The 19,527-nt window shown below is 38.9% G+C and overlaps 1 protein-coding gene across 1 annotated transcript in view; it reads left to right on the top strand.

Moving 5' to 3' along the window:
- The window catches only part of ARNT2 (aryl hydrocarbon receptor nuclear translocator 2), a 76,755-nt gene that overhangs the window by 37,849 nt on the left and 19,379 nt on the right, over positions 1-19,527 (top strand). Inside the window, exons 8-11 of the mRNA XM_010167988.2 lie at positions 8,182-8,258; positions 10,385-10,519; positions 11,419-11,493; positions 15,722-15,873. Coding sequence (XP_010166290.1) covers positions 8,182-8,258; positions 10,385-10,519; positions 11,419-11,493; positions 15,722-15,873 — 439 coding nt within the window. The remainder of the gene's footprint in view (positions 1-8,181; positions 8,259-10,384; positions 10,520-11,418; positions 11,494-15,721; positions 15,874-19,527) is intronic.

The raw sequence follows: 19,527 nt of genomic DNA, 5'->3' as shown, positions 1-19,527 counted from the left end.
AGATTCGGAAGAAGAGGAAAACCTCCCCTCTTGGTGCTAATAGGATTTAATATAGTTCAGTGTGCTGTAGGAGTCAAAATGGTTCAATTTTATTTCTGTCTCAAAAGACTGAGAGCACAGTGTGTGTAAATTGCTCTATGAAAATGAAAGGAGGTTTTTCTTGTTTATTTCCACAAAGAGATTAATTTTTCTGTTGGTAATTCCAAACATAATTGAATTCAGCCTTGATGTACAGGATGTCTCTTCAGGAAGGTGCAGGTCAAATGAGATTTCTGTCAGCTCCTTATTTAGCTTGAGTGAAAAGCTTGCTGCATGTTATGGGATGTTTAAAGAGATCTAACCCTTCAGGGGTGTATGTTGCTAATGCAGAGCTGCAAATGCATGAACTCATGTCAGTGCTAGGTCACAGCATCAGCAGTATATGCCTTCCAGCCACCATTTCTGCAGGGGAGCAGGCACTGCAGGGCAGGAGTGTGGGATGAAAAGGATCTTCTGGATCTTTGAGTGCCCAATTGCCAAGTATGACATTGTAAGTTCCAGTTTACATTAGTGAGATGTTTTCCCTGTCTCCAGCTCTTCCAAAACCTCACTGATCTCCCATGCTTAACAACCTCTCTAATTTCCAGTCCTCATTAGTTTATGGGAAGTTTATGCCAGTATATTCTTGGACTATATTTCACTGAAGATCAAGTGGAAGTTTTCATGCCTTGTGTCTGTCTCTCTCTGGCATTCTTTTGTGTTTCCAGAAGGAGGTGATACCCTGTCAGCCTTGACTTTGCACAATTAAACCAGCCCAATTCTTCTAATCTCCATTCTCACAATGCATTCTCTTCTTTATCCTTGTGTCTTTTCTCTGCACTTGTTCATATTTTCACTTAACTTTTCAAAATATGGGTCACTGGCACTGTACACTCTTGTTCCAGATGGGATTGTAGTGATGTATAATGAAAATGATGTTTTCTATCTTGACTGGCAGTAGACGACAGAGAATACTTCACTTTTGTATATTGCATCTTACTGGCACCCTAAATCACTTGATATATACACCAGGCTGCCTTTTTCTCAGTTGTTAACTCAAGATCTTCCAGTTCATGGCAAATACAGCTTTGAATGTATGATCTTTCAATTAGTAATACGATATTTTATCCCATTTCTATTGCTGTAGTTTAGTACTGTTATTAGTCCCTAAGTGCATGCTTATGCATTTAGTAATGTTGGATTTCATCCCATTTCTATTACTCCACTCCTCAAAATCACATGGTGCTCCCTTATGATATCCTAATGCTCCTCCACAATGTTAATGCCTCCAAACTATAGCTCAATCCTGAGGGATGTTTTTGATTTTGACAGCCTTATGTGGAATTTCAATAGTCTTTTATATTATCATCCAAATTGTTACTTATAATAATCATGCTGAGCACCTTTTTTCAGGGCATATATTACTGAATCGGGGCCTCTTTCTTGAGTGTTTATTTGCCCCCGCAGTCTTCCCCACTTTGTGTTGATGATTGTCATGTATCCATTGAATTTTGGAGTTCAATGGGAATATCCATGGGCTGAATTGGTCCCCAATACATTTGGGTAAATAAGTGGCAACATTGCTGCATTTGTTCTCATTTCCAATGGTAATACAACCATAATCTGCAAAGCAAATGAGATCACTGCAGCAGTAATTGGATTTGTTAAGGCTTTTCTACCCTGTAATGAAATTACTTTTGTTCAAATCAGAGAGTAGCAAGCCCCTGGCCTTTGCATCATCTCTGGATTCTTGGGAATAAATGGTTTTGTGCTAAATCACAACTATTAAAAATTTCAGCTTCAGAAAGGATCATTTTAATTTATTTTTCAATTGCCAGGTGGACACCAATACAAACTCCATATCCTTTTCTGTCAGAACATGCAATGTGACATGTGCATTATACAACTAATATACAACACAAAACATACTTTCATAAATGAAATAACAAATATTTAGCAAATGCACTTAATCTGTACTTAATCTAATTTGTTTAGCACCTGGCATTTTCTCTTTCTGGATTGAATTGCATTGACTGTGACCAGTGTATTGATTTTTTTTGTCCCACACCAAGTGTAAGACAATCCATGTTGATACTATCAAGACAAGAACTGCTCTGTGATCATTATTAGTGTGATAGGCTATCAGGTTTGACAGTGCTGCTGCTGTGAGTAGTCGATGCTGAATCTCTTAAGTAATTCAGATACTTTAAACAAGTGAAAACAAATGACAGCTGGCATCAGTATGGTGGCATATTTTAAGGACTGGTTGGTTGGGGTGGTTTTTTTTCAGAGATCTAAAGTAGAAAGCAAATTCTGTTGTGGCTCAGGTCTGTGGTCAGCATAAAAATACTTTTGCACACCTAGCCTGACTTTCCCCCCACTGCCACCCAATCCTTAATGGAGGAGCAAGGCTCACTTATTGGCAGACTGCTTTTAGCCCCTTTTTCACTGAGAAGATGGAGAGAAAACAGAGGAAACATCATGCCTCGTCCTCGTCACAGAACTGAGCTCGGAGCGTGCAGGAGCCATGTGCAGCACCTGCCTCTCCCATGCTTCCTAACAAAGCAGACCCAGCAGTGCTGCAGCCTGTGCTCTCTTCTGTGTTCCCCTGGAAAAAGAGCAGTTTGGCTGTTCCTTAATATGATGTGTTTGCCTCTGGGTGAGTTAGCCATGGGGAGAAGACGGAGCTGCTTTGAGGAGTGGGTCCGTTCAGGCTGGGTTTGCCATGGTCAATTCGTTTTCCTCTGTAAGGGTAAAACTAAGCTCAAAGTACAAAACCTGCCATATAATGCATTGCACACTTGTATGCTCACGAGTTTTACGTTGGACTCAAGTGGACTCTGCATCAGTGTAAACTTTGTGTGGAAGTCAAAGAAAAAGGAGTCAGATATTCCATATCAACGTTCCAACCAGTTATGTTGTTCATTCTTATGTGGAGCATCTGTTAGATTAAATAATGACAGTGCAGTTTTAGATGATTTTTAACGAGGTAAAAAGACCCCTTGTTTGAAACTGGCTGAGCACTGATTCCAGGCTTTGTTCCTCTGTTCCCAGTGAAGCAACTTGTGATCCTTATCCTAGACAGTGCTTCAAGTTCATAACCACTCACAAAACTGCAAAATGCCGATCTCCTCATCATTCAGTTTTCAACTTAAGCAGACATTTGCTTTTCTTCTGGTTTTTGTTTTTTTGGTTTTGGTTTGTTTTTTTTTTCCTCTCCTCTGAGCATCTCATTCCTGGAAGAAAATTAATCTTATGCAGTCCATATGATATTTTCCTAATAGTATTTTTTTCATGCCATAACAATTGATGGAAAATATTTGGTGGAGAGAGAAGATACAGTCTGTCAGGATGTTGCTGGTTTTCTGTAAATCAGAGCCAGGACCTGCAGAAAAACACATAGTGAAGAAAAAGCTTAGATAGATACTTATTTCGAAAACTTCAAATAAAAAGTCCCAGAATAATGTTAAACTCAAATAATGTTGAAATCCTTTTTTTTTTCTCTTTAGTTTTGTATATTAAAAAAGAAACATTTTAGTCTTCCAAGTCAGACTTACGGTAACGTCTTAACCACAGCATGCCAAAGCTGTTAGGTTATTTTAAAGTTTTGGCCAGAAACTGGACGTTTGTGCAAAGCACTCCCTCTTCCAATACAGAACAAAATACTTGCCTGAATATTCTTTGCAATGCAGTCATTTTTAAGGCTTTTTTTTTTTTTTTTAATAATAAAAAAAAGGCTACTTTAGTTTTTGTTGGGATTTTTCATGAGATTTTTCCTTGGTATGCTGTAAACACCCACAGCCTTTTTTTGTGAAAGCCTTTTTCCATTGTTGTGTGTGGGAGATAAAGTCACACAGAGCAGTTTGATGCGCAGTGTAACTATCAGTCATGGCTTTGATGGAGAGAGGCATTAACAGAGGATTACTAGTGACCACTGGACACTTCAATTACATCCTTCTAAAAACTCATAAATAATTTATTTTTGAGTGTAGTGAAATAAAACCACAAATCCACTAACGCTGTTCTGTGTCTCACAGAAAATATGGGGCAGAAGGATAAAGAAGGCAGAAAATGAAGCTGTTCTGTTGTTAGAGCCAACTAGAAGCTCATTGGGAAAACTAAAAAGTTCCTTATGTCCACACAAACACATGCCATTACCCTGTGGGAAACTGTTTGCTGGCATAAAGGACACTTGGAAATTAAATATAACCTCTAATGGCACAGCATTCTATTTGTGATGCTCTGTTGCAGGCTTAGCTTTACAAATTGTTGATATTAACTTGAAGAAGCATAGCACTGTATTTATTATTCGAGAGGAGCACGTATTTAGTGTTGAGAAGTAAAGCCTTTCACAGAGCTACACGTAAAGAATGTGAATAACTAATGTATGTTTATTTTGTTGATGCCTCCTAAAGATCAGTTTCATGGCTGCTTTCCTCAATGCTTTTACAACGTTTTTTTTTGAGCTCCTGATGGTACTTTGTGATGTTAAGGGGCAGTGTTACATTATGTTAAGAGCTGGACAAACCACTATTAAGTGCAGTGCGTGTATCTTTATTTACCTGTCTGTATTGTAGTTTGTTCAATAGGAAGGATGCTAAAGCAAAAGTAAATCTCTTCTGCGAATGCATCCTCATATTTAAGCACACCCATGGCTGAAGAAGGATGCTAAAGCAAAAGTAAATCTCTTCTACACACCCATGGTTGATTCTTTTTAACTATCAGCAAAAGAAAAAAGAAAATAATTTCCCTCTATGGAATGCTATTTGTAGTGGCACCTACACTGTAGACAATCATTTTGGCATATTTTTACTCTAAGCACTTTTGGAAAAGGGTTAGAAATTCACTGGGTCATATAGTTATTAATTCCAGGCAGATTGTTTTTTATTCATAGGGTGTCTTTTGGGATAACCCAACTAATACATTTTCCAGTGTGTTATACAGACCAAATGTAATCCATCTTGCAGGGTGCAAAAAAAAAAAAAGGTGGAAATTAGAACAACAGCCTCCCTTCCCAACAGAGTGACATCAGAAATGGTGTTTCTGAGCTCAGTTTAATTTGGGAGATTATTTATGTTGCTTTGAGTTTATTTGGGCAATAGCAAGCATGGACCAAATTCCTAAAAAGGAAAGTGTTGTTGAAAGCTGCAGAAAAAATACTGTGCAAAGTGGAAGCCATCCAGCTGAGTATCTTTACTGTCCTTTGCAATACACTGTGCCGCTAAGGAAACGATTGAAAAAGCTTTTGAAGTCAAGGGAAAATACTTTAAATTTGTCCTTCTCAAATGGAAAACTCCATTTTAAAGGGACCTTTTGGTTAAGGTTATCCAACTAGAATGCCTAGAATTATTTCCTTAAAACAGCACTTAGGCCCCTGTGTTTAAGTGGGCTAATTCTCAGAAGTAGCAGGCATCCACCAAGAAATCCTCTGAAGGTGGTAGGACCCAGAATCACTCACCATCTTTGAAATCAGACCACCTGCACCGAGCTGTCTAAATGTAACCATGACTGTTTTTAAATATTTGGTCTTTCAGCTCTCAGTTGAACTTGGAGGTCTTGAAGTTCAGGTGTTGAGTTCAGGAGAGACTCCTCATCTATCTCCTGAAGGGATGCAGTCCTTGCTGCCATCTTCGAGCCACAGTGTTAGGTCCACTCTTCACCTGCTGTAGTGCTTTCTTTCCTCCTGTGGTTATTTTTGTACGCTGCTGCGTTTCTTTCACAGCAGAGTCAGCATCAGTGTGCTCCTTCCTAAACTTCTGCATCATTTAACTGTTCCTGCTCTCAATTCACACCTCCAGTCACTGCTTTGTCAGGTGAAACTGTTGGATTTCACTTCTCATCCTTTGCAAACTGCACACAGTTTTCAGTTAACCATTTTCTACCTATTTAAAATACAAATTGTTCACGGGGAGGAATCTAGGTTTAATTTTGGGAGCTTGATCTTCCCTGTGCCCCACATGTACGTGAGCAGATAGCAGCCATGTGTCTGACAAAATTTTTTCATAAGTGGACACAATTTGGGGTAGATATGTTTGCTGCTGCTTTTTCAGGGTAATTTTCTCTCTTTTCTCAAGAGGCAGCCAAATTTAGTTTCTTTGCCTATTGGAGCTGTCATTAGCTAATTACTAAGTCTTATATTGAAGAAATAACTGTGTGTCAACACAGCAAGGAAGGAAAACAAAATACTTGTGTAATATGAATCTCTTAACTGTAGTTTAATGTCAGTGGTTTATGCTCTCTGTGGTATGCTGGTGTCTCAGAGCATAGGACTTAATTTGTGTTTGGGATCTTGTTAGTGGTTTGCCTAGCATGTAGCAGAAAAGAGACTGGAATAGCGGTGTGTGAAATATTGAAACATCGCTTTGTAATTTAACTACTTGAAGGATAAACTGATAAACTGGAGGCAGTGCAGAACAGTCCCACAGGGAGGATAAATGCAGATTGTCTTCATTTCAAGGATGTTCTAAATCAAGTGGAAGTTTGGATCCATAGTAACCCACAGAGGGACCTTTTATCAGAAGAACAAAGTAATGTTTAATTGCAAAATAACATGTGTCGATTCTACCTAATTTTATTTTTAACTTATGTGTTTAATGATTGATTTCTGAAAATGTACTCCTAAGGTCACATACTACCACCTTGACCTTCTCATACAGCTTCTAAGAAAACATTTCAGAGGAGTATCTCAGCATTTGGGGAGGGATATCATGCAGGTTTAGAAGCTAAGGAGTTATTTAGGGCCAAATTTGTATCTCTGGATAGCAATATTATTGTATAGAAGACAAAGGGGTTTTCCCAGCTCTTGTAGTGTGGGACATTAAAATTCGTACTGCACCTCAATTTCCCACTTGTTAGAAGGGCCAATAATGCTCCTCCTTTCTAAAGCTCTTGAGATCCCCTGATAAAATCCTAGTTATCTGTCAGGGGCTGCAAATGAAGTTGCACCCCCAAAATTGTGAATTCCACTGCAGCTAAAGTTTGAATGTATTATTCAAAAATATGGGACTTTTTTTCTTTCATACTTCATATGTTTTAAATAGCTCGATGGGAACTGAAAAATACCTGTAGAGTGCTATTTAGAAATTGGTTGTCAGATAAGATTCAATTATTTTGGTACAAAATAACTTCCTTCGGAGACTACTTCAGTTCTTTCTGCAGCATTTATAATCATTTTTCAGAGGCATCATTTAAGAAAGTTGTATGCTGTCATCCTCTGCATGGTCCAAAGATTGACTTACATTAAGTTTTGATAACAAAGTGACCGTTGTTTTGTAATTGGTAGATGCTTTGCAGTTAATTTCATTAATGCTCTAAAGTGCCTCTTAAATGATTCACTGCCTGTTGTGACTTGAATTCCTTGAAAAGCCTTGTGAAAGCGTTTACGAATCACTTAAAATAAGTCAGTGGTGTCACTCTTGGTAGATTTTTTTTCTTTTTTCCAAATGCTTCATAGGAAATTGATATCTCAAAACTGGAGTTGGGAAATAGCCTTAACTAAAGACTTAGCCAACTAGCAAGTAAGCAGAGCTAATCTGAGTGTTCCTATTTGTGAAACACTGAGATGGAAAACAGTACACATGTATGTTTTGAAATTATTCCTGTGTTTATAGTAGTTCTGAAACAAGCACTGCATTTTTTCAGTCTTTCAACTTTCAGTCTTTCAATGTAACAAGCCCGACTTAGTCCATTATAGAAAAAAGTAAAAACGGCTGTTAAATATGAGCATGAAGTTAATGAATATTCTAGGCTGTGCCTTGTTTTTAAGGCTCATTATAATATATTATTCACAAAGAAAACCAAACATAGTCTGCACTCACTGACCATATTATGTGAACACATGGTTCCAGTGACATGCTGCAGAGCAGTACTTGTGACAATGTTACTGTCTGTCTTAGTGTCTAATGGAAATTTTCTATCTGCTTTGTCCTCGGCAGCCAAAAATCCTGCTGTGGGCACTGTATATACATGTGAGGTGTGTAGGATCAAGCACAACTGAGAAGGATCATCTGATATGAACCTAGAGATAATGCCTGAATCCTAGAGAAGACAATAAAGATATTTTAAATGATTTGGTGCATGTAGAATAGTATTGAACCAAGCCAGCAGTGTCTCTGCTCGTCCAGATTTCCTGATTATAACAATATTTCTTATCTTTTACTCTAGGGATGACTATACCAGAAGAAGATGCTGATGTGGGACAAGGTAGTAAATATTGCCTTGTGGCAATAGGAAGGCTTCAGGTAATGCCAGTCTTTGCTTATATAAACTGCTTCTGAAAGCATAATCGGTCTTGTGCTTTAGTTGTTAAGAGTTTGCACAAGGTTCTGGTACTAGACTGTAACTTTTAACATGCCTCCGAAATACAAAATACCTTGATGTCGATGTACAGCCATTGATTTATAGAATGATTTTAGGTTGGAAAGGACCTTAAAGATCATCTAGTTCCAACCACCCTTCCATGGGCAGGACTTGTTTAGACCACGTCAACAGAGCAAAATGAAATTGTGGGTTTGGTGCATATGTGTATTTAACCCAACAACAGTGGCAAAAATACTCCTGGAGCACGAGCATGTACAGACCTGCTATTCTCTAGGGTGCATAGGGCTGAGATCTTCTCAATTGTGAGAAATGTGGGAGTACAGGTGCTGCAGATGGTAGGTTAAAGTGTCTCCCAAAGCCAGTGACATGCTCCCTGCTATTCTTTCATTCATTTTCTCTCCCTGGCTAATCAACTCCTTTAAAAACTGTGATTGCAGGAGTTATTTTGCAAATGGTAAAGATAAGGCAGTCAAGAGGCACTTCAGAAATAATAGCTTTATTCTCACTGTGTATTGTAGTGTGCATTCAGATGTGATGTCAGCTGAGGGAACTGTGAGAGTAAAATTTTACTTCCTTTTTGCCCAGATGGTTGCAATTGATGTATTACATTTTCTTCCTTTGTCCATTGCTGACAAGAGTTCTGAGCGGGAGCTAAACCAGTTGCGGTGAATCTCCACCACAGCAGGGAAGCTAATTTTTGTCTTCCTGGACTGGGAATTCTGCCATGGGTGAACGTGTTTGAGCCTCCTGCCTGATCTTCTGTTGGCCTGCACTCGTTGCCATCTGCTAGGATGGCATCATTCCTTCTTACAAGGGAGAATGACCCTTTCATTAGAGCACAGGTGACAAACCCATCTTATTTGAGGTGAACAGCCTGCACGTTACTGCAAGTGTTGGCTCTTTTGCAGAGCATGTCTGAATTGTGATGGCAGAGCTACAGAAGTGTTGCATGATATTTTTTTAGGTTAATCATGCTTTTGTAATCAAGGGTGATATATTCCACTGATGGAGAGAAGGAAGTTGTGGGGATTCATGTGTTACAGCTGCCAAAGAAAGATGATTTCTGAGAAAATCACATTAGTAACATGCGGAGTGTCAAAACATCTGTTACATTAGAAGAGACAGCAGGGTATGTGAAGGAGGGCAGGAGGAGGCTCTGGGGATGAGTGTAATCACAAAGGAGTCAAGGTGCACAAATTATAAACTCTGCTCTGTAACAGCAAATTGAAATCTTGCATACAGTTAACTGGCTAATCTGCTTCAAGACAGCAGCAATAATATTAGGTTTTGCTCCTTTTGCATTGGGACCTTGTTAACAGAGATGACTCTGAAAGTTCTAAGAAAAACAGTGGTCTCATTTATAGCCCCAGTAGGAATGAATGGATATGAAGTGGCCTGATTGCACAGGTTTCAAGCAGATTGCTGAAAATCACATCACTCTCTCCGATGAGCTTTGATATTTACAGAAGTGTGTGTTTTCATTTTGAGCAGCCACTTGCTGGTCCAAAATCATCACCTACCTTAGTCTCTGGAGAACTTTTTTCAGGTTCTCTGCGTGTTCTCAGATGATCTTCACCTGAAAGTTGAGTGTTAGTCTGAGGTAGTCCTGTTGGATATGTTTACAGATAATGACTTGTCTTCTTGTAGAGATTGACCTTCCCATCCTAAAATGGGTGGGTTGAATTCTCCTCTGGAAGTCTCTCATTCTTGGTTAACAAGGGTAGGAACCAAGATGCCAAACTTTAATGTGGTCCCACAGAGTAAGATGAATCCAACCATACTTAAATCCTTACTCTATCCCTTCTTGTTGGGAACCTCTGGTGTATTTGTTTTCTTGCTGTGGTGTTAATCCTAGATACATGCCATGGGGTGCAATATTTGCACTGCAAACTAGACTAAAGGCTGTTCTGTATCATTTATTCATGCTGTTGTCTTATTTATGACTTCCTTCAGTAGATAGCAGTCTGCCAACAGGTTTTATTCTTTAGCTATGTAATCAGCTTCGACTGTTCTGTGGACTAAGTGCTGTGGATTTAATTGGTCCTAGGTTACTAGCTCTCCAGTGTGCATGGACATGAATGGCATGTCAGTCCCAACTGAGTTCTTGTCTAGACACAATTCTGATGGAGTCATCACCTTTGTCGACCCAAGGTGCATCAGCGTCATTGGCTACCAGCCACAGGTCAGTGAGTCACTGTACTTGTGAAGACTGATTAGAGCTGATGAAGAAAATTCTGTTTCCATGTTTCCCATATTAAAAAAAAAAAAGGCAGCAAAACTTGAAATATTTGCAGCTGATAATTCATATGTTGTGCACGAAATGCTGTTAATTTTTCTTTACTGTCCATGCCTCTGTAAAATTTATAGTTTTCCCCTTTGTTATGTAGGATATCTTTTTATACCTTTTAGATATGATTAGAATTATAACAGGAAGATACTTTAAATTAAACCTTGCACAGCTTTCCAGTGAAGACATTTCTATGATAGAAAGTTAACAGTGCTTGGAGAGTTTTAGTCCTGTAGATCTTTTACTTCTGCCAATCTATTGAACAGTAAGCAAACATCATTTATGGTATCTGTTTTCCTTTAGGCTTACATCTGCTCCTCTGAATAGGAGGCTAGTTACAGATCTGAGTAGAATAGTAAATGATCTCCTCACTGCCACAACATTCCCTCAGATAACCATCAGCAGTTGCAATTTACAGGGAAAAATAATTTCTTCCTCATTAAATTTTCCCATTTATTTTGATTTTAGGTAGCTTTATAGTAACTGTTTTTACAAAAATTAGTGCCATAAAATGAGCTGTAGTAGAGGATGTTTGTCTCTTCAAGATACCATTTCACAGGCATTTAAAAAAGCACTTAAAATTTGTTTGTAAATACATATATCTATGCAACAGTACTAATATAGTGTGGGACATGATGCCTATAAACCTTGTTTGTATGATTCTTCCCCGATTAACTGAGTAGTCCCATTAAGGGCGGTACATCTAGCGTCTGTCTGCAAGGATTACTTGCAGATCTGCATGTGGATTAGTGTTGTGATCTGGGTTTTTTACATAGCTTTATGTTTTATTCTAGGATCTTCTGGGGAAAGATATTTTAGAATTCTGCCATCCCGAAGATCAAAGCCATTTGAGGGAGAGTTTCCAACAGGTGCTGCATCCTGCTCCTTCTACCATTTATTTATTATTATTGTTATTGTTACTATTTTGTTCAGAGAAGTAGCTTTTATTTTTAATTTCAAGATATTTTTTCTGCTATGCAGGAGGAGTGGCAAGATATGAAACAATTTGTTGGTCAATTACTAATGAGTTAAGCTACATAAATAGTAAACTGCAGCATCTGTTTGCTGTTTTTTCAGAAATAAGTCACTTAGTTATACACTTTGTTGTCTTCTTACAAAAAATTAAATGAGTGTTCAGTGCACAGAGCTGTTTGGTAGATGCCTGTATTTTATGCCACAATGTTAAGTGGTAACCAAAAGTATTTACCTTCTAAGATGGGCTGTTGTTCTGGAAGTTGTTACAACCTACTGTAATGCTGGATTGTTTATGACCTAAATTCTCTGCCAGCATAGATGACGTGCTTCATACTTTAATGGAGTTACACCACTTTACATCAATAGAGAATTTGGCCCTTCTCCCTGTTAGGAATTGAAATGCAGACAGGAATAACAAAAGAAATACAACATATCAAAAGAGTTATCTGGATTTTTTTTTTTACAGTGGACCACGTTTACATCAGCTACATCAAAGGCATTTATTCCATTGTAGAGCTTATTGTTTGAAATTGATCTGGACATACAGCAGGAGTGCTTTCCCCAAGCCTTCTGCTTGTTGCTGGTCTCTACAACAACTTCCCTGCTGTACTAGAAAGCATGGTGTACCATGTTTAACCAGTTACTGAGGTTCAGGTGATCTAAGTGGTTCCACATTTTCTGACAACAGCCGATAGCGCAGCCAGGTTTTGTTGATCTGTCTTGCGTTGGATGCTGAGATGTATTTTCAGCTGTGAAACATGGATATGAAGTGGCTTCTAAAATGATTTGTATAGCCAACTATTTATTCAGGCATGGCATGCAAAAACAGAGCTTGAAAAGCCTCTCTGGGGAAAACAACTAAAGGCTGTTCTGTGTCCATAGAATAGATTGTGAAACTGAGGTTATGGTCTCTACAGAAGTGTTTGAGATATTGTAAGATTATCAGTACTCTTGAACTATTTCTCACTACCCCCTCCCTCAAGCAGACACTACCAACCCCACTGATGAGCTAGCAGAATAGACTCTGTGAGTGCTCTGCATCCACTTCATGTCCCTTGAATGGACTGAGTTCAAACAGCACCTTTTAAATTCAAGATACTGATTCACAGGCAGGAGCCTGTGAGAGGTTGGCACTTGAAATAGGTCACCACACCAAGTCATCTTCTCTGCCCCGCGTTGGTTGGGAGTGTAGTGCTGCAGCTGAACCTACCTGATGGGTAGTTGTCACCATGAGTCAGGTCCTACTCCCCCTCTTCTCTCCTCCCTGACCTCCTCCCCACCCTTCCTGCTGTCCTGTTATTAGCACAGATATTAACACAGACTTGCTGGGTAGGCTAGCTAAGGGACTAAATGCTTTTGTATGGGACTAGCTTCAGCTCCCTGAACTTGGGCTTGATTGCATCAGTGGCACAAGAAGAGCAGCGAGGAAGCATATGCTGGTTTTCACTAACGTCCAAATGATTGATTCCACTAATTTAGCCAAGAGACAATGACAGAGAGCTGCTGCATAATAACACGTCAAACATCTCTGAAGTGATAGCCTGGGGCACAGAAGGGCTTACTAACTAACATTCAGGTTAATGACTTGGTCCTCACTCTGTTCACCAAGGGTGAGATCAGGCCTTGGGAGGCTGCTGGTGTATCCCTGAACTCAGTTGCTGGGGACTTCACTGTCACTACTCGCTATTAGGCATGTGCATAAATGATTCACTGGATCAGGGACTTAAATAATTTGCTTAAGGTCATACAAAAAGACAGCAGGAAAAAATGCAGATTAGAAATGAAAGTTCCTGTTCACTTGACCTGTGTCCAATCTTTGAAAATATTGCGGTGTTTCTTTAGTAGGCAATTCCTTTTTTCAGTGTATTTTTGTTCAGTACAGTAGCAGTGTGATTGGGGCTATAAAATGCAATAAAAGACTGAAGTAAACAGTTAAGCTATATACTGGGTGGTTTTTATTTCCAAAGAATGTAAGAAAGTAAAGGTTAAACATTAGCTTTGAAATTTTTTGAGCTATCTTGTTTGTGTGCACTGTTTTCAGACAGTTCAGGATTTTCCCACCAGCACTCTCTATGCTTTATATATTATTACAGAATTAGTGTTTGCTTAATTCAGACTTCAGGACAATAGATCACTGCAGTTTGTTTTACTATTGTTAGTTTGGCCTTAGAAATCTTTTCATTAAAAAGGTAACTGTGATTTGCAACAATGTCTTTTTTTCTAAAACCCTCTGAAAACTTGGCATTTCTAATTTGCTGACAGTATCAGAACCTGGTTGGTGCATAACAGAGGAGGGGAGGGAGGGGTTTGCAGTTTTTGGTCAATTGCCAATATCCATCTCAAAGCTTTTACTTCCTTGGGAAGATAAATTCATTCATCAGGGTGGGAAAATCAGGACAGAATAAGATAGTCTCAAGGCCAAGATCAACAAATAGAGTTCAGTATCAAAGGATCCAGAATACAGCTATTTGATATCCAGGAGGATGCCATTCAGATTGGACATTTTTACACAAGCTCTGTGTTTCTTACCCTGGGTGTGGTAGTACAAAATTGCTGATAAAAGAATGTTGCTCATTGAACTCAAACTACAAAAGCATTTAAAAAAAAAAAAAAAAGGAAAAAAAAAAAAAAAAAAGAAGACATTTACCTCAGTATTATTTTGAACTTTCCTGGGCATTGCTAAAGCTTTTTGTGTCTTGTATTTGCATTCTTTCCTTTTAATCCTGTATCCAGTTGATCAATTTGAAATGCAGACATTGGGAAAAACAGGACTGGAGAATTTTTCCTTGTCAATAAAGACAGAGGGTAAATACCTGGTGTTCTACTTTTTGCAAATACAAGCTGCAGGTAGCTAATAAAAAAAAAAAAAAAATTCCAGTGGATAAGGATTAAGAAACCACAACAAGATGTGGCATTTATTTGCAGTAGACCTTCCCTTTCCTTCCCTGAGGCACCCCTGGGGTAGCCTGGTGGAAAAGCAATAAAAAATAAACACAGATAGCCCAGGTAAGTGCCAGCTGAATGACTTGAAACCATGTGAGTTTTCTTCTGACTTAAACCAAGATTGTTAGATAACACATAAATTGTAGTTACAGCACCAGCTGTATTGTTTTGAGCATGCTTCTTTAGCTGGCTGTGTCTGTCTTCTCACTTGATGCCCAACTATTGACTTTAACAAAATTTCAGGTGCCAAAGACAGAATTCGAACTGAGTATTGCCAGACATCTGAATTCTTAGTCATTAACAAATGGGGTGTCCAAGCAAAGAATTTGCTCTCCATTTTCATTAATACTATTGAAATAGGCAATGGCTTATTGGTGTGTTCTCCATTCAAAGGCTGGCTTGCTCTTTCTTGTTTTGAAAGCCAGAAGCAAGTGTTTCTTGTTAGCACTTTGCCATCATAGATGGTCTTGTACTGTGTTCAGGTAAAAAAACAAAAAACAAACAAAAACCCCCACAGAATCACACACAGAATCACATAATGTTGGGGATTGGAATGGACCTCAAAAGATCATCTAGTCCAATTCCCCTGATGGAGCAGGAACACCTAACACCATGTATGGTTTCTAAAATGTCATTTTTCTCAAGTATTATACTAAATTTTGATGCTGATATGTGATTTGGTGTATCATATATATGGATTTTATAGCCAGGTATCCTAGCAGAAAAGCAGATAGTCAAGCTCAGAATGTTTTTTCTTGTGGGCTTTTGTTTCAGCTGCAATGTTTGGTTTATGGTTTACATATAGACATTTTAAAGATCCTCAGTTTGGTTTCTATCAATTTCTCAATAAGCGTTCCACATTAGAACGTCCTTAAAGCTTCGCTGTTGGGATAACAGCACAACCTGTTGATTGTCCTGAATCTGTAAATTCTGAAATTCTTCTTATACACAGGCTGAAAAATGGCGTTTTCTACAACAAAGAATGAGAATTTTATTCTGAGGGAAATAGCTGCAAACATGAATTAGATTTTTCTTAATCTCTTCAAATTAAGAATCTCACTGCTGTGTCCATAACTTTCTGTAATTCAAGCTTAAAACACACCAGTTATTGCTGTTTACTATTCATGTACACAGCAGGTAGCAATCACCTTTTGTTAACCTTTCCAAATGGTTTTGCAGGTTGTGAAACTGAAAGGTCAAGTCCTGTCTGTAATGTATCGTTTTCGTACCAAAAACCGGGAATGGATGCTGATCAGAACCAGCAGCTTCACATTTCAGAATCCTTATTCCGATGAGATTGAATACATCATCTGCACCAACACTAATGTAAAGTATGTCCCTTTCCAGATGCTTTTACATGTTTCTGAAAGAATTTAAGCATTGCTTTTTGCTGTAAAGCACACACTGATTTTTTGGTAGCCTGTTCCTACCTAGATTTGTTTCTCTACAATAGTACAGTCTGTAACAGGGTTTTCCTGCATCCTGAGATCTCACAGCATAGCTGTTTCTCTGTATCATTATCCTGTGATGCTTCCAGGGCCTGGCTGCACTGGGGGAGAAACATCACTTATCTGTTACGTCATTAGACAAGCCCATTGATCTTAGTCCAGGCTGCCTTAAACTAGCACAGAGCTTCCAGCAGCAGACCAGTTGTCCTGATATTGGAGCAAGGTTAGCCTGATTCCTAATCCAAAGAGAAAATTGCATGTTCCTGTTCATTGTGCTCATACTTTTCTGCAGTCCTGGGTATCTTCTCCTTGAGCTGTGCCTACTCCTCTGGCCTATGAAAGCTGGTAAAATTATTTCCTAGTAGGCTTGAGTGGGAAGGGTTCCTGGTACTCAGTTGAGATCTGGTGGAATATCCATGAGTATGGGGACAGATCCAACCTCTTATCTTAAGAGGGAAATTAAATCATCCTGTCTTTGAATTAATATTTTCAAAAGTCTGTCATTAGACATTTTAGGAGGAGGTCACCCTAAGAGTACAGTGGAGGTTCATCACTGTGTAACTGAGCAGAGAAGCTTTTGGAGCCTCCCAAGTTCTGAGCCAGTAACTGCAGAAGCTAATCTGACCATTAGCTGTAATGGCTCACACTGTAAAGTCATTGCTTTATAGTGTGGGAGTTTTTTATAAATATTTCTTCTTTCCAGTATAAACTTAATCTATTTCTAAACCAAAATCTCCTTCTGGTCTGACCAAAGATTTTTTGCCAAGTTTTTAGCTCAGAGGAAATTACTGGTTTTAAGATCTCAACCTGTTAGACTGTATAGTGGAAATGCTGAACAAGCAGTCTACTAGTGGAGATAGCACATGCTGAGAGCAAAAACAAACCCCTAGGGCTTTGGCATCTGAACTTAAAAAGCTAGTAAGTGTCTCTGGGTGTTCCTTGACTTGCTCTTTTGGACGTGACACATGCATGGACTAGAAGGGCTGTGCTTTCACTCACTTGAAACCCAGCATCACAATTGTTTTGCTCAGTTTTCTCTGCATACCGAAAAAGTTGGGCTTAAACAACTGAATAGTTAAGATCATTGAAAACAAGCAAATGTGTCTCGAAATCAGACAGCTAAATGTCTCCCTGTCTGCACTGTGCATCAAAATAGATATTTCCACATTTCTGCTGTCCCATATTTCTCTTCCAAATAATTTGTATATGCAGAAACAGGCCTGCAAAATAAAAAGCAACTTCTGAAATTTGTCCCAGGCTGCCTTAATTATGCTTTGTTCCCAAGAGCACACAGATCAAAAAGAGGGGCTGTAGACTGATGTTGTGTTGACTCTGGGAATGTTTTTTTCCGAGCCTCCACTATACAGTTCAGCTTGGCATTGCAGCACTTACTGTGATGAATAGGACTGTGCCAGCTTCTGGCTCCCGTTATCTCTCTCTTACTAGGTTTGAATAACAACCCAGAAATGTTGACCTAATATGGATGTTGCCTGCTGCTACTTTGACAGAGGATGTTCCCTCTTTCCTGTCATGTTGAAAATGTTCTAGTCTTATGGCAAGATACAACCCATTATACGTCTGCTTTGAATAGTAGAAAGAATGTATTATTCAAACTGTTTTCAGTTTTTCACCCTGTTCTCTCCCACTTCTCAGATTTCCAAAGAGTACTGTAATGTACTGCTGTTCCTGCCGGTTTCTGGACTTATTTATTTTTTTAGCACATTTGAGGTCATGTTTTGACTTCTGATTTCCTAAATGCCTTGAGGAGTTGTACGTCATGGTAACTGTTGATTTCCACCTCCTCATTCAGCTCCTGCTGGGGCTAGATGTTCGGCACCAACCCCAGTGGATGTGGCCATCTTTACGTGTCGGTGGAAGTATCAGATGCTCTGGTTCAAGCAAAGTGCTTCATGTGGAGACCAAGCAGGGTGCCTTCCACTGCGCAGTTGTAGGCAGTTCTGCCCAGAGATGAACTTTGATTTGTCTGTGATAACTTAGCCAGCTCCATAAAATGTAGGTTTGGGGCAGTTAAAAATTCATCATGAAATTGTAAAGTCAATGTAGCCAAAAGTTGTAGGTTTTTAACTTAGGATAGTTTAAAGCCACAGTATGTACGTCTGTGTGTCTGTTAACAGAACAGCTCTTGTTTTGCATTGGTCAGAGAATAGCATTTTCCCAAAAGACTGTAGAGGGCAGTGGTGGTTCCAGTTGTGGAGGGATTAATTGATTATTATTTTGTTATTGTTTCAGTTTGTTTGTTTTGTTTTTTTTTCTCTTTTTTATTTTAAGAGATACTCCTCTGGAGCTTCAAACAGTCAACTTTCTAAACTTGCATTTGGTGCGGAAGGATAATGAAACATTAGGTTCAAATGTTCACATAGTTCCTTGCAGAAAAAAAAGAAAAGAAAACTTCTCTCTGTTTCACTTGGGTGTAGTCATCCAAGAGAAACTTCCTGGAGAAATGAAGCATTTAACATTTAGCATTTGCAATGGGTTCAGCTGAAAAGAAGAGTTCCCCCATTTGACCACATCTTCCTGTGTAGTTGGAACTGTTTGATTTCCAAAAAGAAATAATTCTTGTGATCAACGTTTATTTAACATACACATAGAGCAACATTTGAATAAAATAATCTGTCATGGTGATAGATAAAACTATATAAAAGTCTTTGTATACATAGAAGGAAGATATTTTTCTGACCTTTATGGAAATTTTGATGTTTCATTTTTGTAAGCCCTAAAGTCCTATGGTGCACTGTGTGGATTTATGAATCCTATAGTTGTCCTGAGTCTCAAGATTCTTGTCTCAGAGTTTGCTGGCACAGGTCGCTGCTGGAGGCAGCCTGTCAGATGAATCAGCCCTCGCTTGTGGGAGAGATGCTTTCTGTTTCAGATTCTCATGGGCCAAAATACTAAAGAGATCAACTATTCTGATAAAATTCCAGTCTATGGTAGTGGTGCTAAAGACTTACTTTCTCATGATCCCCCTGCCATCTGTGGGCTATCTGATCCCTCAAGGCCAGTGTAAGACAGACCCTTTCACAGGGGTGACTTTGAAACTGTAGGCTAAAAAGAGGGGGATTTCAAGAGTTTCTGAAAGAGGATTTTACAATGGCAGCCCCAAGGCTTTTATTGCTGCCTTTTTGTCCAGACCAGACAAAGGAAGCACGTGTGCCTGTATTACATGAAAATAGCTTGTTAGGGATACAGCAGTATTGTTTCACTTCCACCACAGAGACTCTTAATTTTCAAGTTCAAATCCTTTTTTAGTTACTCTGATGCCTGGAAAATGAACAGGTGACTTCGGTGTTCATAGAGAGAGGTTAATTTGGCTGAAATCCTCTCCAATGTCAAAGGAACTTTCACAGAATCTTCCTTTTTCCTCCAAATACATTCACTGAAATAAATCTGAATTAACTATCAGAACATGTAGATTTGCTAAACCATTCCTTGTTCAAGCCAAGGCTTTTCCCAGTTTCATACTGAACCTGTGGGTGAGCCAGGAGGTCTGCAGTACAGGCAACGTCCTCTGTTGACCCA

Source organism: Antrostomus carolinensis, unplaced genomic scaffold (assembly GCF_000700745.2).
Source record: "Antrostomus carolinensis isolate BGI_N321 unplaced genomic scaffold, ASM70074v2 scaffold5195, whole genome shotgun sequence".
In the NCBI taxonomy this organism is placed as follows: Eukaryota; Metazoa; Chordata; class Aves; order Caprimulgiformes; family Caprimulgidae; genus Antrostomus; species Antrostomus carolinensis.
Note: the sequence above shows the minus strand (reverse complement) of the source record. Positions and strands in the feature narration are given on the sequence as shown.